Raw genomic sequence first — 24,207 nt, 5'->3', positions numbered from 1 at the left:
GAAACGCACAAGATTTGGCCTTTACCATGTACGGCCTGAATCAAAATTACATTTTCACAAGAAACCTGCACACTCTGAGAGCTCCCAGCACTGGGTCAAGCACTGTGCCCTCCATAAGGACCGAAAAAGGGACTTTAAAAAGAAAATGGAGAGGAGCTAATTCAGTTTAATCAACTCTGAGGAGGGAGGGGAAGGTACTTACAAGCAATACACGAACATTCAAAGTTTTGATTTTCAGGTATAAGCTTGAAGGGTTCATTGAGCTACTCCACATTTATAGCCACAAAATTTAAAACTTTCTTTCCTCTGTTATCTGTAAACCATTTAAATGGGGCTGGTTTACTGACCAGTGCCCGATATTACGCAGGGCTCTGACCCATCGTGGGCTCTTCAGACACTACCAAAATTAAATTACTCCAAAGAGAAGGTGCATCTTTAAGAAGTTTATATTCCATTATGCAGCATTATTAACAAGAACGTGGAATGTTTTAATACACTAAATATGTTGACATAGCCAAGCCCAGAGCTTTGTTCATGTTCTTTATTGTATGTTTGCATAACCAAGCTGAGATTAATTTGTTTTCCTCCTTCTGCTCTGTATTTCCTGGCTCTTGCTGTCATGTCTAAGATACTTCTCATAGCTTTCATTTAGATAGAGGGCAACAGTATCTGCTGGAATCAAACACTTAAGCCTTGAAATCCCACTAGTTATCTCAAACAATTCTCCTGTGATGCACATCAGCAGATTTTTGCTTTGATTCTCTCTTTAGTGTGTTTAGATTTGCTAAAACACCATCTCATCTGAGCATGTAGATGTTCTTCAGCCAGAACATGTCAGCAAGATTTAGAAACAGCATTTTTAGTGGCTGCAAATGTGCTCTCTTGTTTGGGAGCAGAACAGCCATGTGCTTTTCAACTCCGATCAGGGATGACACAAGGTCTGGCAGGTTTTTTCCTCACTATCTTTTAGTTATTTAAAAAAAACATCTTATCTTTCAGAATTCATTTTGGGGTCAGGCTGACACAGCCAGAGAGGAGCAGGAAATGTCTGTTATAAACCAACCCTGTACTTGTGCAGAAATCCTCCCAGCCCTCCACCACAGCAACACCAACTCAAGGTTTTTTCCCTCGCCACTATTATTTTCTGTTCGGCATTTCCATTCCCTCTCATAGCAAGTGTTATATCAGCCCAGGGAAGCAGCTCCATCTGTGCTGGCATTGCAACAAATAGCGATTTCCACAGAAGTTCCAGTGAAGACAAAGTCCCCGGAGCTTCGTTAGCCACAAACTGAAATGCTTCCAGCTGCGATTGAGATGGATCTAACCACAAACAAATGTATTCGTGCCAGGGCATTTCAGTGGAAAAACCCACTGCTGGATGCTGTGGGAAGTGAGCGGCACAGATGAACCATTTGTTAGGTCGATAGTGAACTGTCACCCGCTTTATTCCACAGGTGACAAGTTTCCTGTGGGACTTGTTTTTTAGAGCCATAAAAAGTAAACACCTCGGGGTTACTAAGAGTCCTGTGACACACTTGAAACCAGTCAGAGGTTTCCGTCTGAGCCAAACATTAACCGGTGTAACAATTTGCATGGAAGTATTGAGCGTACAGTAACATTTTGATTAAATACCCTTTATTCTGTTTGGCAGACGACCGCTGTTTCTCAATCAAATAAAACTCAGGAAATCCACAGCAGTGATCTCTAGGAACCAGGGGGATATTTAAATCTCTGCGGAGTAAATGGAGAAGAGGTACAAAGCAAGCACCCCAACAACCCAATAAAGTGATGTACTTTAAGCACCGAAAGCTCCTTATGAGTTTGTTGTTAAATAAAGCAGAAGCAAGATACCTAAAGATATTTTCTATATGAGCTGTAGATTTGATTTGAGTCAGTGTCCAGCAGCACCTTGGCTTGGATTGTCTCTGGAGTAAAAAGTTCCCTTCTCTGTGCTGCTGAAACCACTTACAGGCTTGGGATCCCTGTCCTTTGTGTGACTGCAACATGCGCATATTTCTACGTATATATATATATAAAAATATGCAGAGAGCAGAACAAAACTCAGCAGCAAGAGTGCAAACACCACAGGCGCACAAAGCTCATTGACGATCAGTTTTCCGAGCCCTGAGCCTCACAGCCCAGAGGGGCCGTTTAAAGGGCTTGTGCCAAAGCAGCTTCATTGCAGCTGATGTCTGAACTTGGTGAATAAAATCACATCCAGGCACGACTCCCGAGTCACACCCTGGATGTTTTCAGTCTCAACAGCTCCCTGTTCAAATCCACAGCAGCACTGAGTCACAGGAGCCTGCAGGAGCTTTCAGCCCATTTAAATCGATATTCCTCACTCAAATCCTATCAGCAGGAAGAACACTACACAAGCGCAAGCAGAGGTGTTCTCCAGCAGCACAGCTCATCCAGGGCACAGGCACCGCCTTACAGCGACTAACTCACCAGCCAAGCCCTGTTTTGCTCACACGAGCTATCAATACAAGAGAATAAGTCTGGTTTTTTCCAAGCATTTCCTTTAAGAGCGCATTATGAAGTCACACTGGTGCTCTCTGCCTCACGCTTTATCAACACGAGCGACGCCTCCACCCTCAGCCCTGCCTGGGCCACTCGGTTTTCAGATTCAGCCCCAGCACACACCAAAGTCAGAATAAAAACCACAGCCCTCTTTGTGCAAGGGCTGGTGATTAATCACCCCACCGCATGAGCTGTGTCCTAACAGCAGCCCCAGGGCTTGCTCCCCACAGCTCTGGAGACAGAGAGACAACTTATTGAGCAAGACCAAGCTCCAAAGCCCTTTTCCCCATAGCCCGAACAGCTTTTCTTTCAGCCTTCCCCCCCAGCAGGACCGAGTGCCAGCAGCTCACCCCGTCCTGCACCCCAACAAGCTGGGGCACCCACCAGCCAGAGCTGGTACCTGTGCGAGGGAAAGCATCCCAGCCAAGGGCATCGCTCTGAAGAGAAGCTGCCAAATTCATGTATACCGTGATTAAGTTACAAAAGACGAACCCACCATCTACCAATTGACACGAGATAAATGTTTTCTGACCACCTGCAAAACGAGGGGGTATTTTTCAAGTTTTAGATCCTTCTGCATGACAAGAGGGAGACAGAAGATGAAGTGATACATTGTTTAGAAGCAGAGTGCTTAGTTTATATTTAACTAATAATTAATAGGTGTATTGTAAGTAAGAAACTAGATAATTACAACTAACATCATCAATTATTTCTTAGTATAGGTGTATTTTACGCCAAAATTTTCAAAAATTGTAAGGCATATGTAATAATTATGTGAACAACACAAGAGCATCCAGTCGCTGGAACACTTATGGAAGATGATTCCCAGTGTTTCCCAGAGCTGAAAAAATAAAAAATGCTGCTTAACAGTATAATTGACTCTGCTGTTAAGTTCATTTCTTCGTTTCAGCTCCAGCTTCCCCGTTGTGCTCAGCCTCAGTCGCCTGGAGAGATCTGGTACAGCCACCAGCAGAAGGCAGGGGGGGAAGAAAAAACCCCACCACAAACTGCTGCCAAGAGCATCTCAAAGAACTGAGCAAAATCCCACACAGCTATCTCCATAACAGCTCAGCTGAGCCTGATTATGCATCTGATTTAAATATGGTAAAATCAGATGCTCCGAATCGAGGCGAACCCACCCAATTGAGGGGGGCCCTGTAAAGCCCCCCCCAGCCCAATCCCTCTCTTAGACCCTTTTTTCAGGGGTAGTTCTCCTAGAGTTCCCAAGCTGGCTGCACTGCTCAGCGCCAGCAGGCACAAAGCAGCAGAATGTGCCATTTCTGGGAATGCAGAGCAGCTCATTGATCCCAGCTGTGGCCCTGGGCATGGGGGTTCCCAGAGACACGCGATTCACAGCCGTGGGGGCTGCAGCTGATGCCAAGGCAAAAAATGCAAGCCGGCGGGGAACAAAACCCCTCACATTACAGAAGTCAGCCTTTCAGAGCTTTCTTTTGCTCTGGCAGGACAATTTTGCTATAAAAGAGTATCCAGAAACCAAATTACAAGCTTCTAGCTATGGTGCAGTAATAGTATTTTTTTCTTTATAGCATGCACTCCTTTGACAGAACAACAGCTCTTATTGTAGGTAGAGGAAACTTGGGTCTATATTTCACAGGATCCTGCTGGACGTGAAGTTGTGATAGAGCAGGGAATAGTTAGGGGCTGAGTGCTGCTTTTCCACTGACCAGTATCAAATGTCTTCCTGGGTTTCGCAAGCTCTTTACAGCCCTATATTTATTCTTGCAAACGAAAATTTGTCAGTTCCTGGCAGCTGAAATGGAAGCCGCTATTTTTTGAGGCAGAGCTGATAACCTGCCTCTTCTCTGCTTATACAACAGTCCTTTTATCTTTATTGTGGTTTCCACCTGTGAGATCCAGAGAGGAGCTTTCAAAACCACCCAGCCCTGAGCAGCATTGAAAGGGTGGGACGGGTCCCAGCCGTCCCCGAGCACCCCGTGAGCACAGGAACCCCCTTTTCCCAGCCAGGGCCCCAGAGGAAGCGCTGGGTTCCCAGTTCTGCCTCTTTCTCCAGCGTCCTCAGGCCGTTGTCCCCGTGAGCATCGCGGGTTTCCCTGGAGAGGGCAGCCGAGCATCGCCGACCAGCTGAGCTCCAGCAGCTGCTGGGAAACCCCTGAGCCACAAATAGTGGCGGCGGGGAAATATGTGAAACGAAGATTTGGAGAGCAGGGGATGTAACTGCTGTTGAAAACCACCATAAATCCACCGAATGGGGGGGAATTGGGATCCAGGTAGGAGGGATGGTTGAGTTCCTGCTTGGGAGAGGATGGGTTGATGGTGATGGGGTTGTGGGAGGAGGTTGCAGCTGCTCCAGGGATCATAGAATCATAGGATGTCCTGAGTTGGAAGGGACCCTCAAGGATTATCGAGTCCAGCTCCTGTTCCTGCACAGGACAACCCCAAAATTCACACCATGTGTCTGAGGGTGTTGTCCAGTCTCTCTTTGAACACCGTCAGGCTTGGAGCTGTGGCACCTCCCTGGGGAGCCTGTTCCAGTGCCCAGCACCCTCTGGGTGAAGAACCTTTTCCTCATGTCCAACCCGAACCTCCTCGGCACATTTTCCTGCCATTCCCTCAGATGTCAGAGCGGGACCTGCTGTGGGCAGGGTGCATTTGGGGACTAAGGACCACGGCCGTGCCTTTGCAGCCAGCACAGCGTGTGCTCCCCACTGCAGGTTCTGTGGTCTTTACCCAACCATAACGTGGCCAATTCCTTTGGGATTTTTGGCAAACTTGCCTTTACCCACCAACACGGAGCCTTGAGTAACAGGCGATGTTCTCCCCAGTGCTCTGGTGTCACCCGGGTTCTGTCGCTGTGTCACAGCAGCAACACCACAACCTGCAGATAACAAGCTACGGCTGCTGCCCGGCGGAGGAGGAGGAGTGGTGAGCAGCGAGGAAGGACAGCGAGAGCTGAGACCTCAGCCTCTGCAGCCCTGGGGCCGTCACGACCACAGGGCTATGATTGTGAAATTTAAGACCTTAAGCCATTTCCTTTCCCTTCCACTCGCAAAGAGAAAAATCACCTAATACCTCTGGCATTAGCAGAGCGTGTTTGTATACGGAGAAGTGGCTTGGCCACTTTACAGGGCACAGTGAGGTGGGATTCTGGGTGTTAATGGGTTTGGCAGACACAGATGGCAGATTTCTGAGCTTGCCCTTAAACCTGCACACAGCTAAATATCCGGGTTTTTCCATGTTTGCATCTTAGCTCTTTTCCTTCCCTTCCTCTTCCAGTGAACCAGAGAAATCAGGAAAAGACCCTGGATGTCTCTTGCCTCAAACACTGCGGGTACATGGAGGAATCGGAGGGACTGAGCAAATAACTCCAGCGAGTCGGAAGGTTGAGGCGGTTGTGAGATGTGGCACGTGCAGCCAGAAGCAGAACACAAAACCCAGAGGGGAAGTGGGGAAGGAGAGAAAACCTGACACGCGTTCACCAAAAGAACGCGAAAGAGAGCGAGAACCCAGAGGAGGGATATGCACTGATGGGTTTCCAGCCCAGGGGAATAAAACAGAATTGTATGAGAAACCCAGATGAAAGCAGAAGTGATGTGAGAGGGAAGCAGGTTCCATCCGCAGCTGCACAAGAGAGCTGGAGCGACGGGAAGCCCCGAGGATCCCCGGCCCGCAGCGTGAGCCGGAGCAGGTGAGTGATTTGAGTTTCCTAACCTGCCGGGAGACCCTGCAGCCAAAATCCCTTTTTTTTCCCAGTAAAACACATCGTACCTTTGCGCCCGCGGTGCTGCCACGCGCGCATGCAACCCGGGGAGACTGTCACGCCAGGTTTGTCACCGGTGTTATTCAGGATAAACTGCAATGCAATGTGTAACAAAGCGGGGGAAATATTTTCTTTAGGATGAGTGCTTTCTCAACAAGAACACGAAAGGTAAGTGTTGAAAAAGCAGACTGCGGACTAAATAGATACAGCCAATTTTAGGAAAAATATTAACGTTGCATATGTCGGAGGTGTTTCCAAATGTCTCGCGAGGATGACTGTGATACTGAGCTCGCAGGCTGAGCATCATGCATGTTAGTTTTTACCGTGACTCCGCGTGTGATGGTTTGACGGATCTAGAGAAGCTCTGTTTTGCCATGTTTTGTACCCAAACTGGTGCTTGCAATGCTGCTCTGCACCCACACACCCCCGTGCTTCAAACACGGACAGAACCGGACTCTGAAATGAAATAAAGCATCAAACCCTCAGTGTGGCATTTGTGCCAGACAGTTCTTGCATTGGGGAGGTAACTCCGCTTGGCATTGTTTAGTATGGTGAAGTGTTATTTCCAAAATAATGGCAAAACTTCTGCAACTAAACCAAGAAATCATATACAAACTAAAATATTTGTAAAGCAATAGATAATTTGCTTTTTCAGCAAGTGAAAAGTCCAAGCGTTAATGACAATTTTGGCATAAATCATTTCACGTGTTCATATTAGGTTGTCACTTAAGACATTTTATTTTACTGTAAAGATCGAATCTCTCTGATTCTGCTCATGAAATATTCCGGGCCAGCGCTTTCAGAGTGCTGCAGGCACATTGCACTGGCTGATAGCAGCAGGAAAATTTAATTTTATATTATGTAAGCAACCGGTATGTTAACTCATTAATCACAATGAGTCTGAGGTGTCTCGGTAAATGAAGAAACCATCCCAAGTGGTATCAGAAATGGTGCTGCTGCGGGCCAGGCAGTGGGAGTCTGACAGCTGAAATCAATCGCAGCAACGCACCGAAATGGAAAAAGACTTTTTCACTTGTAGATTTAATTTTCACCAAAGCCAGCGGAGTTATAGGCTGGAGTGAGGGGGCTCGCAAGCAAATCTAATGGGGGGAAGGTTTGCCTGCTGCTTCTGGGCAGACTTTGCAGCCAGCGAGGCCGTGCCAGAAATATATCGCGTTCCCAAAAGTCTGGTCCGCATTGTGTTCCTAACAGCTGGGCTTCTTATTCATTCAGCGCATTGCCTCTGTTTGCTGCCTCCCCGGGGCTCTGCTGTTGTTGTCGGCACCGTCCGAGGGCTTCTCCATTGCGAGGAGACGGCGTTTCCATCGCTTTGTTTTGGAGATCCCGCTGGCAGGAGACGCTTTGCTGTGCTGGGGGGAGAACAAGAAGCCCCAGCCCTATGACAGGGACTCAGGCTGGTTGTGGTGGGGACACACAGCCATGCCCAGGGCTGTAATTCCTGGGGAAGAGGCGATGCTGCCTCTCCAAAGGGGATCCCTCCGGGATTTGCCCCACGGAGGATGCTGCGGATCAGCTCCCCTGTGGGATTTGGATACGGGCTGGCTTGTTCCCCAGCAGCTGAGACGTACAGGAGGCAGCAGGCATGAATAAACACATGGTTGAGCCCAGGAGCCCATCTGACAAGAGAAAAATGTCCCCTGGGCAGCAAAAAACAGCCTTATGGCCAAAAAAAAAAAAAAGACAGGCAGTTCAAGGAGAGGGGCTCTCGGCACTGCCTGTGATTTCACGCTCTGGACCTCTGCAGAAGAGACCTTGTGCTGGAGCAAAGCCCCGCATGTTCCCTCACCGACATGGGAGCTGGAAGGAGGATTTAGGGGAGCTCGGTCAAAACTGCAAAGAGATTCGTCCTTGTCATTCAGCCTGAGACACAACAGACGTGGGAGGAGAAGGTCTGGGCTGAGCCCAGCACGGTGTTCTGAACCTGAGGGCTTATCTGAATTACTTCAGCTTCACGGAGGGAGCTGTACCGGAACAGTCAGTGCAGGAGTTATTTTGCTGTTATACCCAAATTCTCTCCCCAAGCAGCATAACATAAGGGATGGCGTTTTGCCTTCAATCTCTTGCTTAGTGCTCAGTCATTTCCAGGCTCTGAAGTACATTCGTTGGACATTGCACAACTGCAGATACTGAGAGTTTAAGCTGGTCCTGGGAACGCTGGCTACAATTAATAGATGTCAAAGTGATGATGGGGGCTGCTTAATGAAGAGATGTCTTGGTTTGGATGCCAAAGTTTTGGCTGGGGAGTTTTGGATCCTCAAGGAAGCAGCTGCTGCTTCGGTGGCCCCTGGAGAGCCCTGAGATATATCAAAATCCATCTGTCTGCTAAATCCATCTCTCTCTGGAGAGGGAGATGTTGTCAGGTTTAATTACAGCAGGTAGTAATTCCTGCTGCACTTGTCATGTTTCTGCGAAGAGCTGCAGGAAACGAGTGCTGAGATTAGGGTGCAACATCTCCGGTCCTGCATTATTGCCCCACGTCGGAGCCTGATGTAAGAGGATAAAAGTTTGCTGCAACGCCCAGCCGTGTTTCAGCCCAAAGTCCAGCACTCCTCTGGTCTGATATGCCAAAAGATATGCCAAAAAATATGCCAAAAAACTGCAAATCAGGGTTGAACTGCTCTGGCTGTAACGTGCACTGAACGCCCTGCAACTACCGGTTTTTCAGCCCTGAGCGGCAGGACCAAAATGTGGGGCTTGGGCTCTTCTCTGCCATGTCCTGAGCTGCATCTCAAGTGCTCAGAGGTATTTTGCAATGACTGCAAAACACAGAAGCAGCGACGGGTGCCAGGGGATGGGGGAATTGGTGGGAAAGGAAGTAACAAAGACAGGTAGAAAATACACGTCGCTGCTAAGATGCTGCGGGCAGAGTTTCCCAGTGTGTTGGTCACTGCTGGCTGTTGTCGCCTTCAGCCATTGCCTTTGCTGAATTTCAAAAAAACACCCAGAGAAACCGCAGATGGTGTTTGGGCTGCCCGAGGCCTCGCTCGCTGCAGCCATCACATCCCGTCCGCTGTGGCTCGTGCGTTTTAGATGTTCCTCTTTCGACAGAGAGCGGCAGGAACAGACAGGGAGTTGTTTGTTCGGGGGGAGAGGGAACGCTGTCAGCCCCGGGCTCTCCTCCAGCAGCTCATCAGTGGGATGAAGATGGAGGGATTTAAGTGCATTTTGCTGCAGAAGTGTAGAGAAAAACACGACTGTGCTGCCACAGAGTGCACTGAGCAGCCCAACATCTGCCCAGGGAAAACAAGGCACTTCCCACCATCACATCTCCGCTGGAACTGAGAATATTGATAAAATCAATGCAATCCTGGGCACGGTTCTTTGGTTCAGCTGTCTAACTTCTACACATCTCCATTTTTATGTCCAACTTGCGCTCTAATATTGATGTTAAAAAATAACTTTTAATCACTCTGACCATGGGACAGACTGACTCATGACACAGGGATTAACGGGGTTGAGAAACGCAACCTTAATGAGGCTGAGCTGTGTAAAAACACAATGGGCAGGCTTAAATACAAAACTAGTCTTTTTATGTGTTCAGACAGCTTTGGTGAAGAGTAAATGCTTCAAAATGCACTTTGTGTTCCCAGATGAGCCGCACCAAGTCCCTGGCAGTGCAATATCCTTTGTCCTTCTCCATCCCGGCTACATCCCAGGGCAGCGTCTCTCGGACAAGCTGTTCTCCGGGGTCACAGCACAGAGTCACCACGAGCATCCCCTTCCACCGCTGCCGGCCCTGACCAGCGAATGCCGGAGGATTGGTAAGAGCTGGCACACGATTTGTACAATTCTCAGCGTTGCTGCTTCCCTCTTGTGGTGAGGAAACAGCCCAAGAGATGGACGTGGTACATATGGGGTATGGACAGGGTTTGGACGTGGTGCCCATGGGCTGCGATAGACATGTCTCGGCCAAATCACGGGTGGGGTGAAGCCTGGATCTCTGCTGGGAAAGGGTGGAACTGAATGCAGGTCTCCCTGGGCTCTTTTCCTTTCGCATGCCTCCTTCTAAAGGGAAGGATGTGTCCAAGCGGGTTGAATTTACTGCTTGTTGTGCTCCTGTAAGTCCATTTCCCCTTGGTCTTTTTCAGAGCAGCTGAAGAAGCGCAGAAAGAAGAAAAACGCTTTCTGCAAGCTCCTGCCTCCAGTTAATTACAATGGATGTTTGCAAGATATATGAAAACGCCTCCAAATGCAGCACGAGCACCATGGAATGTTTCATGGTCCTCAGCACGCAGGCGCAGAAGATAAGCATCGCCACGCTATGCGGCCTCTTCGGGACACTGTGCGTTTTTGAGAACTCTTTGGTGCTGTACTTGATCTTCTCCTCCCCTGGGACCAGGAGGAAGCCTTCCTACCTCTTTATCAGCAGCCTGGCCCTGGCTGACATTCTGGCCAGCATCATCTTCGTCTGCAGCTTTGTTAACTTCCACGTCTTTAATAAAACCAATTTCTCTAAAGAAATATACCTGCTGCAGCTGGGAGGGGTGAACACGTCCTTCTCTGCCTCCCTGAGCAGCTTGCTGCTGACAGCCCTGGACCGTTACATCTCCATCAGCCACCCGTCCAAGTACAAGGTCCTCATGACGTGGAAGAGAGCATGGATTGCCCTCGGGGTGCTCTGGGTGACCTGCGCCACCATCGCCTCCCTGCCCCTCCTGGGCTGGAACTGCTGCACCCTCAATTCCACCTGCTCCGAGCTGTTCCCCTTTGTGGATGACAATTATCTGTCGAGCTGGATCTGCTTCGTCATGGTCCTGCTGGGCTGCATCGTCTACGCCTATGCGCACGTGCTGTGGAAGGCTCACCAGCACGCGGCCTACATGGAGAAGCACCAAAAGCAAAACGCCAGGATGAGGATGGACGTCATGCTGGCCAAGACCCTGGTCATGGTGCTCACTGTCCTCGTGCTGTGCTGGTCTCCCGTCCTCATTCTCATGATCTACAGCATCTTCGGCAGGCTGAGCGATCACCTGCTCAAGGTGTTTGCTTTCTGCAGCACCCTCTGCCTGCTCAATTCCATGGTGAACCCCATTATTTATGCCTTGCGGAGCAAGGAGCTGTATTCCTCCCTGAGGATGCTCTTTGCTCGGTTCAGGAGGCAGCTGAAAGCCTCTGAGGAAAGTCCAGAAGGAGACAGTGCCCACAAGTCCTCTGTGATAGAGACCATCTGCGAGGACGTGCGTGTCACGTAGGCAGGCAGCTGTGAAAATCTGTGCTCGGGCTGGCAAAAATAGTCTGGGTCACTTTTCTTTTTCTTTTCTCTTCTTCTGGAGGTCCTGGGAGATGTGGGATCAGATGCCTCTCATGGACCCAGCTCCCACTGATGTTATTCTTAGACGCTGGGACGTAAAGTGCACAAACTTATGCAGGCAGCTGTTCCCCAAGCTGTAGAGACCGGTGGATAATGTTGCATCCCAGAACAGCAGATCCCAACATTTTATACCAACTCCTCCCACCTGTCCACCAGTAACCTCCTAACCCATTTTTCTTACGTTCAGTGGTGTCTTCCTTACACTCCATAAACTACAGCTAACCTCAAACACTCCGCAGACCTTCAAGTCCTCTAGAAATCCCCAGATGTCTCATAGCTGTCTCTAAACCCCTCGACAGGGCAGAGCTGTACGAGCACTAACAGCACATCGCTGCCTGGCAGAGGCACGTCTCTTTATACCAGACTCGAACGCTGTCCCGGGGTGTTTTGTATTAGCAGCACAATGACAAAAAGGTCTTTAGCTCCTGGCAAATGTGACAGAGAACACCACCAAGTCGTGACGAGATCCCGATGATGCTGAATTCCTCGCTGCATCCAGGGGAGCAGGACGGGCAGCAGCAGGAGATGCCTCGGCCCCGGCTGGGAAGGGGGCAAGTGCTTTCTCTGGACTCTTGCAGATGCTCCTGGCTAATTATATCTCGCAGCACTGAGGATCGTGTTGATTTTAGCATCTAATTCTTTATGGAAAACTGAAATCTCTGCCGTAGTTGAGGATTTGGAGGCGGACAGGACGCTGCAGGCAGCACGTTTCTTTCAGCAGATTTAAGGAACGCTGACCTGCGCCACGCGGGCATTCACTGGAAGTTATGTCATTAAACATTAAAGCCATTTCTCAGCCTTTTCTTCCAGCAACCTCTGGGGCACGAACTCCTCCTGGTGACGAGTTTAAGCTGGGGCAGATCCTCTGAGCCTGACGCGCTCGATAGACTTCTTTGCAAATTACACAAAAGCAGCACCTTTAGCTGCAAAACCTGCAGAGAGAGCACCAGGGCTCCTGCCAGCCCCAGAACACCTCCAACAGGGATGAGCTGGGCCCGGGACACGGCACAAGGCCCTTGGACTCTGCCCTGTTTCCCCAGAGGGTGCACCCAGCTCTCCCGGGTGGGTTTTGGAGCCCAGCCCCAGGCCTGCTCTGGCCGCACAGGAGGGCCGGGGATGAGCGGTCTCCTGAGGGCTGAGCTGCTATGGCGCCAGCCCCTCGGGCTCTCTCCTGGCTTCTCGGAGGATGGATGCAGAGGCTCAAACCTCAGGAAGGCACATAGGCGGCTACAGCGGGGCTGGGAGGGAGGGAGGGAGGGAGGAAAGCAAGGAAGGAGAAAAGGGGCGCACCGCGGCCTCGAACCGCCAATTCCTCTGTAGCAATGGCGGCGCCTCGCTGGTGCCTCGGTAGCAATGGCGGCGACGCGGCGGCGTTGCCTCGGTAGCCATGGCGGCGGCCGCGCTAACGTCACGTGGCAAAATGGCGGCGGGCGGGCTGGCGTGGCTGGCGGCTGCGCTGGGGCTGGCGGCTGCGCTGGGGCTGGCGGCTGCGCTGGGGCTGGCGGCTGCGCTGGGGCTGGCGGCCGCGCTGGGGCTGGCGGCCGCGCTGGGGCCCGCGGTGGCCGCGCTGCGCTACAGCCCGGACTGGGCCAGCCTGGACGCGAGGCCGCTGCCCGCCTGGTTCGACCAGGCCAAGGTGGGGGTGTTCGTGCACTGGGGGGTGTTCTCCGTCCCGGCCTGGGGCTCCGAGTGGTTCTGGTGGCACTGGCAGGGCCAGCACCGCGCCGACTACGAGCGCTTCGTGCAGCGCCGGTACCCGCCCGGCACCACCTACGCGGACTTTGCGCCCCGCTTCACCGCCCACGATTTCCAGCCCCGCCAGTGGGCCCAACTCTTCCAGCGGGCTGGTGCCAGGTCAGCGCCGGGCACTGTCCGCCGTGGTTGGGGTCCCTGAGGGGTTGGAGGGTGGGCCTGGGGGTTGCTGAGGGGACAGTGGGTCCCTGAGGGGATGGAGGGTGGGTCTGGGGGTTGCTGAGGGGATGGTGGATCCCTGAGGGGTTGGAGGGTGGGTCTGGGGGTTGCTGAGGGGACGGTGGGTCCCTGAGGGGATGGAGGGTGGGTCTGGGGGTCCCTGAGGGGACAGTGGGTCCCTGAGGGGATGGAGGGTGGGTCTGGGGGTCCCTGAGGGGACGGTGGGTCCCTGAGGGGATGGAGGGTGGGCCTGGGGGTCCCTGAGGGGACGGTGGGTCCCTGAGGGTATGACTGCCGTGCCCGGAGGTCCCTGAGGGTATTCTGGAGCCATTTCTGGGGATCTGTGAGGGGATGGTCACTGAGTGGTTGAGGGAGCCATATCTGGGGGTCTCTGAGGGGATGGAAAGGCCCAGAGAGGACTGGGGGGGCTATTCCTGGGGTCCCCGAGACGTTACAGGGGTCCCCAAGGGGATGGAAAGGCCAAGTTTAGGGATCCCTGCGGGACTGGGGGTCCCTGGGTGGTGCTGGAGATCCCTGAGGGGTCATGCCCAGGGTGCTGGGGAGATGACGGGTCTCAATGGTTCATTCTTTTCCAGCATTAAAATCCATTAAAAACCTTTATTATTCTTGTAGTTGCTTCTAAATTTCAAGGGTGACGAGAGAGGCCTCCTCACAGCATGGTTTTTCAGTCCCTTGCCATTGAGGCTGGGAAGTATCTTCGGTAGTTCCTTGGCCATCCTGATCGAGTACGTTTTTTCCCCTCAGGTACGTGGTACTGACCACAAAGCATCATGAAGGCTTCACCAACTGGGGGTCACCCGTGTCCTGGAACTGGAATTCTGTGGATACGGGACCCCACCGAGATCTCGTAGGGGAGCTGGGACAAGCCCTCAGGGAGAGGTATGGCTGCCAAACCGTGCGGTTCCTTTCGGCTCTGTTCTTGACCAGCAGAGGAAAAATATGAGTTTAATATGAAAAAAAAGTAGTGCTTGCAAAGTCGTGAAATCTTCTGTGAAATGATCTAATCTGCCACTGGTTCTTAATCCCTACAGCCATCCTAACTCTTTCCTCTGTGTTTTCTGTCCCTCAGCAACATACGCTACGGACTGTATCACTCTCTGTTAGAGTGGTTTAATCCACTCTATCTAGCTGACAAGGAAAGTGGCTTCAAGACCCAGGACTTCGTTTTAAAGAAGACAATGCCAGAACTTTATGATCTGGTCTTAAAGTAAGAGCTGCAACCAGTTACAAATCAAAAGCATTTCCTGGTTTCAATACTGTAGAGAAAGATGCAAAGTGGCTGCAGAGAAGAGAGCTGACAAATGTTAATTTTTGCCAAGGCAAATCTGTTTACTTATCAGTAATGTTTTGCAGTAATTAGAAAAGGCGTTCACATTTGCCCTGTGGACAGCCTATCTCATAGAATAAGATAGAGACGATTTTTTCACATAAAAGCAATTGCCTTTAATAGTGCCTTTGTGCAGGGTGGCTGTGAAAGCGGAGTGAGCTGCTTAGTGTGTAGTAGAGTAGAAGAGCAGTTGAACTGAATTTCCATCCTTGCCTTGCTTCCCCTTGTTGATAGAAAACACAAGGCTTGGATTTCTGGGAGAATGGCTCTCTTGAGCCATGATCAACATGTTGTTTGCTGCTGCAAGAACCTCAAAGCTTTATCTGAAGCAGAAGGTGATAGCGTAAACCTCCTGGTAATGTCAGGCAATAGGAAGTGAAGCTAGACTCCAGACGCAAGAAACACAGCGCTGCCTTTTTGGTAGGAGAAAATAAGCCGTTTTGAAATAACATTCATCTCTCTGTTAGATATAAACCAGATTTGATTTGGTCGGATGGAGACTGGGAAGCTCCGGAGTCGTACTGGAATTCTACCTCTTTCCTTGCCTGGCTTTATAACGATAGTCCCGTCAAGGTATCGCTTTCAGCTGTCTCTCACAGCCACTGGCGTTTCATGGGTGCGGAAGGTCTAGCAGCAGTGAGAGGTGAACGTGACCAAATCAGAAACATGCTTGACAGGTGCCAAATGTGCTTCTATTCTTTCACAAAAAAATAAGAAGCTCACACTGTGCTCCTGTGAGAAGACTCTGGTGTCCTTCGCAGCACACAGGTGGGAGGCTCAGAGGCAGGAGCTTTGTTGCCTCAACTTCTCCCTGAGTGAAAAGAGAGAAGTTCTTCAGACAGGGATTCAGCCTTCTCTGGAGGATCCTCTCTCTTACCGTTGGTTACACAAGGGGTTTTAGGTACTTACCTCCTAAATTAGATGCCTTTGTGAACTTAGGAGGGATGAATACAAGCTAAAAAGTCCAAGACAAAACATTATTTTTACTGAGCTTTGTTTCTTCTTTGAGGACACTGTTGTTGTTAATGATCGTTGGTGTAATAACTGCTCTTGCCATCATGGAGGCTACTACAATTGTGCAGACAAATACCAGCCGGGGACGCTGCCAGCTCACAAGTGGGAGATGTGCTCCTCCATTGACAAGCTTTCCTGGGGCTATCGGAGCAACATGAACATTGCAGAGTTAATGGATGAAATGAGTATCATTGAGGTAAGAAATGTGAAATCAAAATAACAGCTATGGGGGAGCTGCTGAGAATTAGAGGTTTCCAGCGTCCTCCTGCTTGCGGAAGGAGTTGTCAGGTGTTTCGTACAATCAGGCTGGAGATCAAGAAGCAGTTGCTGAGGACAAAACCCTCCTCGGGTTTTTTTGTTATCAGAAGAGAAGATAATGTGATTCGTTACCTTGGTTTGTCTGTCGCAGGAGCTGGTGCAGACTGTGAGTTTTGGAGGCAACTACCTTCTGAATGTGGGACCTACAAAAGAAGGGGTGATCGTTCCCATCTTCCAAGAGAGACTTCTGGCCCTTGGGAGGTGGCTGGACACGAATGGGGAAGCGATTTATGAATCGAAGCCCTGGAGAGTACAGATGGAGAACAGCACAGTCATGGTCTGGTAAGGACTTGGTTCCTCAGAACCATCTGGCACTGCCAGAGCTGACATTTCTTTCTTATGTATTCTTAAATTGGGTACATTCTGAAGTGTTGTCATCAGGTGCAGATGATGTTTAGGTAATATCCTACAACTGGAGCGCTCAGTTACTGCCCCAGGGGGTTATCTAAGGAATAGCTTGATGGAAAGAAGAGAATAAAAATCAGCACTTCAGCCATCTTGCCTGATTTGGAAAAAAACAGCTCTTCTTTTAAAAAAGTTTCCATGCTGCTGCTGTCAAGACTCTGTAAGTCATGATCCTGGCTAGTTTGAATTGCACAAATGTAGTTCGTCTAAACACATGCAGTTTGTAAATGAAGCAATATTTGGTTTTAGGCTGTTATGTACTAGTACTAATCTCTGTTACCCAACTGTTAGATTTATACTGAGACAGTCATTATGAGTCAAGAGCCAGAACTTGCTACAAAAGAGTTATTTCTTTTCCTCAAGTGTGTTCGGTCTAGAAATGCAGAGCAACGATCGGGATAAGGTAGCGTGTCCGCTCTGTTGACCACAGGCTGAGGCAAATGACATTTGCTTTTAGGAAGTGATCACGGACTTTGTTTGGGTTTCATCAGCCAGTGCTGACTGGCTCAATGGTGGGTCCAAAGTGACAGATTTTGGAAGCGGGGGAGGAAGTAGGTGACTCCTGTGCGGTGAGAGCAGGCCAAGCCGGTGTTCTCGTGCTGTCTGGAAAGGTCAAGCTCGTATCTGGGTCTCTCTCTGACGGGGCTCTTCACCTTGCTGACCTCTTGCTCTTGCAGGTACACGGCGAAGGGACCAGTTGTCTACGCCATCTTCCTGATCTGGCCTCGGGACAATGTTTTGCAGCTGTCCTCGCCCACTCCATCCCCAGCCACACAAGTAAGGGACTTGAAAAATAGATAACACACTCCAAGCATCCACCTTGGGCACACATGGGCTGGGAGGGGACAACCTGATGTGGTTTGGAAACTGGGGAGAGTGGGGAAGTCATCATCCCGTACTTCTTTTTCTGGGTGCTCTGGCCTCTCCCCACATCCCTGCAGCATCCCAGATTATTCTCCAGGCTTTGGTTCACTGGTAACACACGACGTTGCCAGCCCAGGCTCATAGTCTGTGGTAGAACAGGCAGAGACACTTCACCCCAGAGCCTTTTGATCCCGTTGGCACAGGGAGGTGAAGTAAATAATGAACCTCACGCGTAGAAGGGATCACTGGTATTGCACCTCAAATTCAAATTGTCAATGCAATTGTAAGTGACGCACACGCTGAAGTGCCCTTTGCTCTGAACAAACAGAGGTAAAGCCTTCTCTGGAAAAAAAAAAAAAAAGCACACAAAAACGCACACAAAACAAAAAATATCCTTTTTGCGTTACCTTTGTGCACTGTGACCAATGGGTGGAAATGTGCAGGACTGCTTGGGGAGATGCTGTGCAGAGGCTGGAAGGGTGTTTTGGGTGCCCTGGAGTGTTGAAATGGGAGGAACCTGTGTGAGCTCGGACTGAGCGTTTCCCCTGCCCCCTTCTGCAGGTGACGATGTTGGGGTTTGCAGGGACTCTGAAGTGGCGCAAGTCCCCAGGTGCAGGGCTGCTCATCACGCTGCCCCCCCTGCTCCCATCTCCTCTGCCCTCTCAGTCTGGCTGGACCGTCAGGCTTGAGGGGGTGAAGTGACGGCTGCGGCATGGAAGCACAAATCTCCCCTGCCTTTCTTTTAATCGAGTCTGAGAGGATTTTTCATTTATCGTTGAATAAATTGGTTTTCTCTTAAGAGAATTTTTCCTAATGCCATTTGTGATTTGTGTAGGAGGGCACCTTGTTTGGCAGGAAAGGATTGACCTCTCCGCTCAGCAGTGGGAGGCTGGGGACGTCCTTTGCGGTACTTAAATGATGAAACTCCTCATAACAGCCTGTGTTTCTGCAGCACAGTTTTTGTGAAGGCTCCACGATGTTGCACACAGGCTTGATTTTGTCTCTCTACGATGTACTACAGGCAAAAGTTGCTAGAACGCTGAGAGTTTAGCACAAATGAAGTCCCAGGGCCGGTACACGTGCTGAGCTGGCATTGCAGAAGCCGTTACCCAATTCACGAATAACGGTCTGTGCTGACGAACCTGTGTGGACTTTAGAGAACTGGCACCGAGTTCCAGAGGAGCATCACCCTGGCATCACCCCGGCTCCGGCGATGACGCTGTTACAAATGCAGAAGGGCAAAAAAAGGGACAACAGAGCGATGGCCTGTTTGCCTGCCAACCCCATCACGCCGGTAACCTCTGGTGCTGGGAGGAGGCCCGTCCAAAACAAACACGCCGTGTTTATTTAGCGGCACCAACCAGCTGAAAAGCCCATCGTATAAGTGAGCGGCTGCCGAGGGGCCGCACAGTCGCTGATCTGGGAGGGAAAGATGCCACAGTGTGCCACAGCAGCGCTGCCGCGGGACGGCCCGCGGGGACAGGTAGGGGCTGGGACTCTCTCGTCCCCCCGAGGGGACTGAAATGACGGAGGGCACCGGAAGGACCGAGCGGGCAGCGGCGGCTCCGCGGCCTCGAACCGCGGTCCCGGCAGCGCGGCGGTCATGTGACCGCGAAGCCACGCCCCAGTTCTCGTCACGTGTGGCGGTGGGCGCGGTCACGTGAGCGGCCATGGCGGCGGCGCGGCGGCTGCTCCCGCGCTGGGCGGTGTCGCTGCGGCCGGTGAGCGGGGCCGGGGGGCGAGAAGCGCCGGGCCGGGGCCGGGCTGACGCTGTCCCTGTGTCCCTCTGTCCCCAGGTGAGCGGCGCGGCGGCGGCCGGAGCGCTCCCGAAGCGGGTGAAGGTGGTGGAGGTGGGGCCGCGGGACGGGCTCCAGAACGAGAAGGTACGATCGGGCCTGGGAAAAGGGAGCTGGGGGTCCTGGGGACAGCATTGTGCCATGAGCGAGCGCTGGGCCCTTGTGGCCAGGAAGGGCAATGGGACCTGGGGGGGATTAGAAGGGGGTGGTCAGTAGGTCAGAGAGGTTCTCCTGCCCCTCTGCTCTGCCCTGGTGAGACCTCATCTGGAATGTTGTGTCCAGTTCTGGGCCCTCAGCTCCAGAAGGACAGGGAACTGCTGGAGAGAGTCCAGCGCAGCCACGAAGATGCCGAAGGGAGTGGAGCATCTCCCGTGTGAGGAAAGGCTGAGGAGCTGGGGCTCTGGAGCTGGAGAAGAGGAGACTGAGGGGTGACTCATTCATGGGGATCAATATGGGAAGGGGGAGTGTCAGGAGGATGGAGCCAGGCTCTTCTGGGTGACAACCAGTGATAGGACAAGGGGCAATGGGTGCAAACTGGAACACAGGAGGTTCCGCTTAAATATGAGAAGAAACTTGTTCCCAGTGAGGGTGGCAGAGCCTGGCCCAGGCTGCCCAGGGAGGCTGTGGAGTCTCCTTCTCTGCAGACATTCCAACCCGCCTGGACATCTTCCTGTGTAACCTCATCTGGGTGTTCCTGCCCTGGCAGGGGGATTGGACTGGATGATTTTTTGAGGTCCCTTCCAGTCCCTGACATTCAGTGATTCTGTGATTCTGGGCTCCTCACGGCGAGGGGCTCTGACCAAATACCCATAGCGTGCTGTTGTGCCTCAGCGGCAGGGGAGTTTTTAAAAGAACACTGTGTTTTGATGTTGAAAGATGTGGGGTTTTGGCAATGGGAGAAAAGTTTATTGTGGAAATAATGCGCTTATTGTTCTTTTCTTCTTCCTAGAACGTTGTACCGACAGCAGTGAAAATCAATTTAATCAATATGCTGTCAGAGACAGGGCTTCAGGTTATAGAGGCCACCAGCTTTGTTTCCCCCAAGTGGGTTCCTCAGGTCGGTATTCAAACAGGTTTTGCAATTGTATGTCAAAAATAGTAATCCAATGAAAAGAATCTCTCTGCTCCAAAATCCTTGTTACTGTGGCTTGTAACTGGGCAAGAAGCAGCAAAGTCAAATCAGAGCTTGCAATATTGCAGAGCTTCCCTTTGCACCCTGGGAAGGAGCAAACATGCAGCTGGAAGGCAAACAGCCGGTTGTGCAGGTGCTGACGCCGGCTCTGCCGGGTGACTGAACCCTGATCCTTCACAGGGCGCGTGGCCCTTTGTGCTTCAGAGGCCCATTTCTCTTATTGCTAAATACTGCCGTCCCAGTTCATAAAAATAAATCTCAAAAATGATTTTACAGTTTACAGGAGCGGATGTCGTCACCCTGAGAAACCTTTCCTTGTTTGCTTTGCAGATGGCTGACCACACTGAAGTCATGCAAGGGATTAATAAATTGCCCGGTGTCAGTTATCCTGTGCTGACCCCCAATCTGAAAGGATTTCAGGCGGCGGTAAGAGAGTGTCCGAGTGTCCTTGGTGCCTCATGAACGTTTCAACTGTGGTTAAGGGTGGGAAACACGTCTTTCATTCTGGCAGGCAGCAGGCTCAGCTTGTTGTTCCTTTACAAGGGATCATTTTGCTGGGGGGATAGAAACCTGTTGTTTATAGAAATAGAAAGAAAAGTAACTCATTTTAATTGACAGTGAGTCCTTCAGTCTTATCTGCATTTCCTGCATCTCTCCTAACTACATGCAGCGGATGTAGCTTTACTGCTGCGTCTGCAATGTTACGCTTCCTTTGAATACAAACTTGGATGTGTCATTGTGTTTTCGCTGTGGAACGAACTGAGGAAAGAATTGGGCTATTCGGGAAAGAACTGAGGAAAAACTTTTTTATAAAATGAGAAGAGTGTAGTCGTGGTTGTGCTTGTCATTTCCCTTGCAAGAGAAATCAGGTCGCTTTAATTTAGGCTTCCTCTTGACAGGTGGCAGCGGGGGCCAAAGAAGTGTCGATCTTTGGAGCAGCGTCTGAGCTCTTCACCAAGAAGAACATCAACTGCTCCATAGAGGAGAGCCTGGAGCGATTCGGTGAAGTGATGACGGCAGCGAGAGCAGCCAGCGTTCCTGTCCGGGGGTAAGAAGCTCCTGCTGCGAGCAGAGCATTGATTAATCCCTTTAGATCCCAGCCTGTGCAGCGCTGGGGAGTGGGATTTCTTTTAAACTTTACCGCTTTTTTGGGGGGTGTGTCTCTGCTGGGATGGCTGTGAGCAGACGTGAGCTCAGTGCACTGGGAACCATTCATTTGGAAACACCACCGCACTAATTTTTCATGTCCATGGAAGGGGTAATTGTTGCATGGTTAATCATGTAAGCTTTCTCTACTGGACGGATTTTTAGAATATGAAATTAATTCTTCCACTGTATAGAGCATGCAAGATACTGCACAAGTCCTGACTAATCTGGCCAATAAAATGTCATGTCGGTTCTCTAGTTAAAAGTGTGTATTTTTTTTAACTGTAGATACGTTTCCTGTGTCCTCGGATGTCCCTATGAGGGGAAGATTTCTGCAGCTAAAGTTGCAGAGGTGAGTTCATCGTAAATATAACCAGAATCTTGGGGAGGTTTTTGGCTGCCTTTTGTGGGTGTGAGTTGGGGCTGGAGGATGTGTCAACCACTTAACTGAACACTGGGGAAGGTCACAGCTGCCTCCACAGGGAGGGAAGGCTGGATGTAGCCAAAATGGGTAGGGGAATTCAGGGAGGTGTGGGGACCTGGAGATATTTGATCCCAGAGAAGAGTCTCTGGGCAGTTTTTCCTGTGGCTGTTGTGCTCCAGGGAAGCAAGCTCTGATTCTTCTGTCTCCATCTCTGGGGAACGGAATAGCAAAGCCGCCTTTCCAGTAAGCATCTTGGCTTTTGAACAGGTCTCGAAGAAGATGTACTCGATGGGATGCTACGAGATTTCCCTCGGGGACACCATTGGCATTGGGACCCCGGGGAGCATGAGGGAGATGCTGACAGCGGTGATGAAAGAGGTGCCGGTCGGGGCTCTTGCTGTTCACTGCCATGACACCTACGGACAGGCTCTTGCCAACATCTTGGTAGCGCTTCAGGTGAGATTCTCGCTTTGCAGCGTCTCACCCTTCCTCGAGTTTCTTCCATCCTTGCTCATGAACCGTAGACTTGAGGAGCAGGACCACGGTTTGTGCTTTAAGAGGAATTTACTGAGAGTGATTTTGTTTGCAGATGGGTGTGAGCGTGGTGGACGCTTCCGTCGCTGGCCTTGGGGGCTGCCCCTATGCCCAAGGAGCTTCTGGAAACGTTGCTACAGAGGACTTGGTGTACATGCTGAATGGCCTGGGCATCCACACGGTAAGCATGAGCAGCTCTAGCCTGCAGCAGCCGAGCCTCTCGTGCTGTTTGGGCTTCAGTGGGGCTTCAAAACTCATCCCAGAGAGCCCGAATGTGACGATTGCAGCTGCAGGGTCACTCTGGCGCTGCCGTGCGGCTCAGCCAGGCTGCGGCCGAAGGTCTGGTCTTGTCACGACACCGGGAGCGTTTCATCCTCTCCTGTGATTTGACTCTCGCTCTCAGAGTCGCGTTAGTGAGCAGCGGGTGCTCAGCGCCGCGTTGAAGTACCGGTTGGGCTCGATGACCTCCGGGTCTCTTCCAACCAAAATAATTCTATGATTCAACCCTTTAGGCTCTCTCTGCCCCTGCTAGTCTCTCCCAGTGACACCAGTCGTTACTGGGCAGCTTTAAGTGGTAGAACCAAGGTGTGTCCTATGTTTTGTCCCATGAAGGGTGTGGACCTGCAGAAGCTGATGGACACGGGCACGTTCATTTGCAACGCTCTCAACAGACGCACCAATTCCAAAGTGTCCCAGGCATCGTGCAGACTGTGATACTGAACCGAGTTTCTCCTTGGACCAAGAAGAAAGGCAGGATTCGGTGTTGGCCATTCCGTTCTGACCCTCAGTGCTCTTCCCAGTGCTTGAGGGGAAATGCGTAATCCACTAGAATCTATGAAGAAATGAAAAAAAATGAGAATATTGTGTTCAACCTTGAGGACGTTAGCCATTTGCCTTGGAGAGGGGAGGACGTGGACGCGCTGAGGGAGAAGGGGCGGCCGCCCCTCTCGCCGTTCCAGCGCCAGCTCAAAACCACGTCCCGGAACTTCTACCTCAGGAGCTTGTTGCGATAAACTACCCGCAAAGGATAAACCACAGATTTTCCAGTTAGAGCACTTCTCCAGGTCAGGCCTGACCCTTCCTCCCTCTCTCTCCTCGCTCAAATGTTAAGACTGAAAGCAAAATGTTCCCCTTGGTGATTAAAGTGTCAAGGGGCAGCCTTGGACCTTCTGTCTTAGCGTTTAGGGGTTGTAATAAAGACTGTATCTGTTGTAAGATACTTCTAACTACTAGGAGTAATAAGCACATTATTTAATATTCTGAATTAGAAATTTGGGTTAACTAAACCACTTAAAGAGCTTTTGCTGCTGGTTTCTTTCCAAGTGCCTCAATGTGGAACCGCTGCATCGTCGTGGGCTGTGGCCCATCCCCTGAGAGCAGACGGTGTGAAACCTCACGGCAGACAGGTCCCAGGGAAGTCTCCCCCAATCTTCTATTTAAAATAATTTATTTAATAAGTTTATTTGTGAGACTGGAGACAAGTGCAGAGACCCCGTCCTTCCCTGAGGTGCGTTTGTAGCCGCGTGCTGCGCCTTTCTCAGTGGACCGGGTGTCTCCGCATCACTTAAACACGCTGTAACAATTAAATAAACAGTAACACTGAAATAGCTGCAATCGGTGAATCTATCGGTGGGTTTAAGCCCGGGGCTCGGTGGGCTCCTCCCGCCGCCAGGGGGCGCTGCGGAACCGGTGGCGGAAGCCCCTCCCCGCGGGCGCTGGGG

General features: G+C 51.0%; 3 protein-coding genes across 3 annotated transcripts; all 3 read left to right on the top strand.

Annotated features, from left to right (window-relative positions):
- The first annotated feature begins 10,404 nt into the window (after positions 1–10,404).
- Positions 10,405–11,475, top strand: CNR2 (cannabinoid receptor 2). Its single transcript, XM_065650557.1, has one exon. The coding sequence runs from the start codon at positions 10,438–10,440 to the stop codon at positions 11,473–11,475; it is 1,038 nt and encodes a 345-aa protein (XP_065506629.1). The 5' UTR covers positions 10,405–10,437.
- Positions 11,476–12,981: 1,506 nt separating this feature from the next.
- FUCA1 (alpha-L-fucosidase 1) lies at positions 12,982–18,207 on the top strand. The gene is made up of 8 exons (XM_065650317.1): positions 12,982–13,448; positions 14,271–14,405; positions 14,596–14,733; positions 15,321–15,426; positions 15,863–16,063; positions 16,277–16,467; positions 17,268–17,367; positions 18,016–18,207. The coding sequence occupies exons 1-8, from the start codon at positions 12,982–12,984 to the stop codon at positions 18,154–18,156; spliced, it is 1,479 nt and encodes a 492-aa protein (XP_065506389.1). The 3' UTR covers positions 18,157–18,207.
- Positions 18,208–19,110: 903 nt separating this feature from the next.
- Positions 19,111–24,078, top strand: HMGCL (3-hydroxy-3-methylglutaryl-CoA lyase). The gene is made up of 9 exons (XM_065650612.1): positions 19,111–19,175; positions 19,251–19,337; positions 20,200–20,307; positions 20,713–20,808; positions 21,282–21,430; positions 21,817–21,880; positions 22,220–22,408; positions 22,542–22,667; positions 23,099–24,078. Exons 1-9 carry the CDS (start codon positions 19,125–19,127, stop codon positions 23,198–23,200), a joined length of 972 nt encoding a protein of 323 aa, XP_065506684.1. The 5' UTR covers positions 19,111–19,124; the 3' UTR covers positions 23,201–24,078.
- The last annotated feature ends 129 nt before the right edge of the window (positions 24,079–24,207 follow it).

This window comes from Caloenas nicobarica, chromosome 23 (assembly GCF_036013445.1).
Source record: "Caloenas nicobarica isolate bCalNic1 chromosome 23, bCalNic1.hap1, whole genome shotgun sequence".
NCBI lineage: Eukaryota > Metazoa > Chordata > Aves > Columbiformes > Columbidae > Caloenas > Caloenas nicobarica.
The sequence above is the reverse complement of the archived record's forward strand: the minus strand, read 5'-3'. Positions and strand labels throughout refer to the sequence as shown.

Excerpts from the sequence above, each read along its gene's own strand:
- CNR2 (XM_065650557.1), top strand. The coding sequence starts at position 10,438 with ATGGATGTTTGCAAGATATATGAAAACGCCTCCAAATGCAGCACGAGC.
- FUCA1 (XM_065650317.1), top strand. The coding sequence starts at position 12,982 with ATGGCGGCGGCCGCGCTAACGTCACGTGGCAAAATGGCGGCGGGCGGG. Across the intron at positions 15,427-15,862 it reads ATAACGATAGTCCCGTCAAG|GACACTGTTGTTGTTAATGA; the intron begins GTATCGCTTTCA and ends TTCTTCTTTGAG. Across the intron at positions 17,368-18,015 it reads CTCCATCCCCAGCCACACAA|GTGACGATGTTGGGGTTTGC; the intron begins GTAAGGGACTTG and ends CCCCTTCTGCAG.
- HMGCL (XM_065650612.1), top strand. The coding sequence starts at position 19,125 with ATGGCGGCGGCGCGGCGGCTGCTCCCGCGCTGGGCGGTGTCGCTGCGG. Across the intron at positions 19,338-20,199 it reads ACGGGCTCCAGAACGAGAAG|AACGTTGTACCGACAGCAGT; the intron begins GTACGATCGGGC and ends TCTTCTTCCTAG. Across the intron at positions 22,409-22,541 it reads ACATCTTGGTAGCGCTTCAG|ATGGGTGTGAGCGTGGTGGA; the intron begins GTGAGATTCTCG and ends TTTTGTTTGCAG.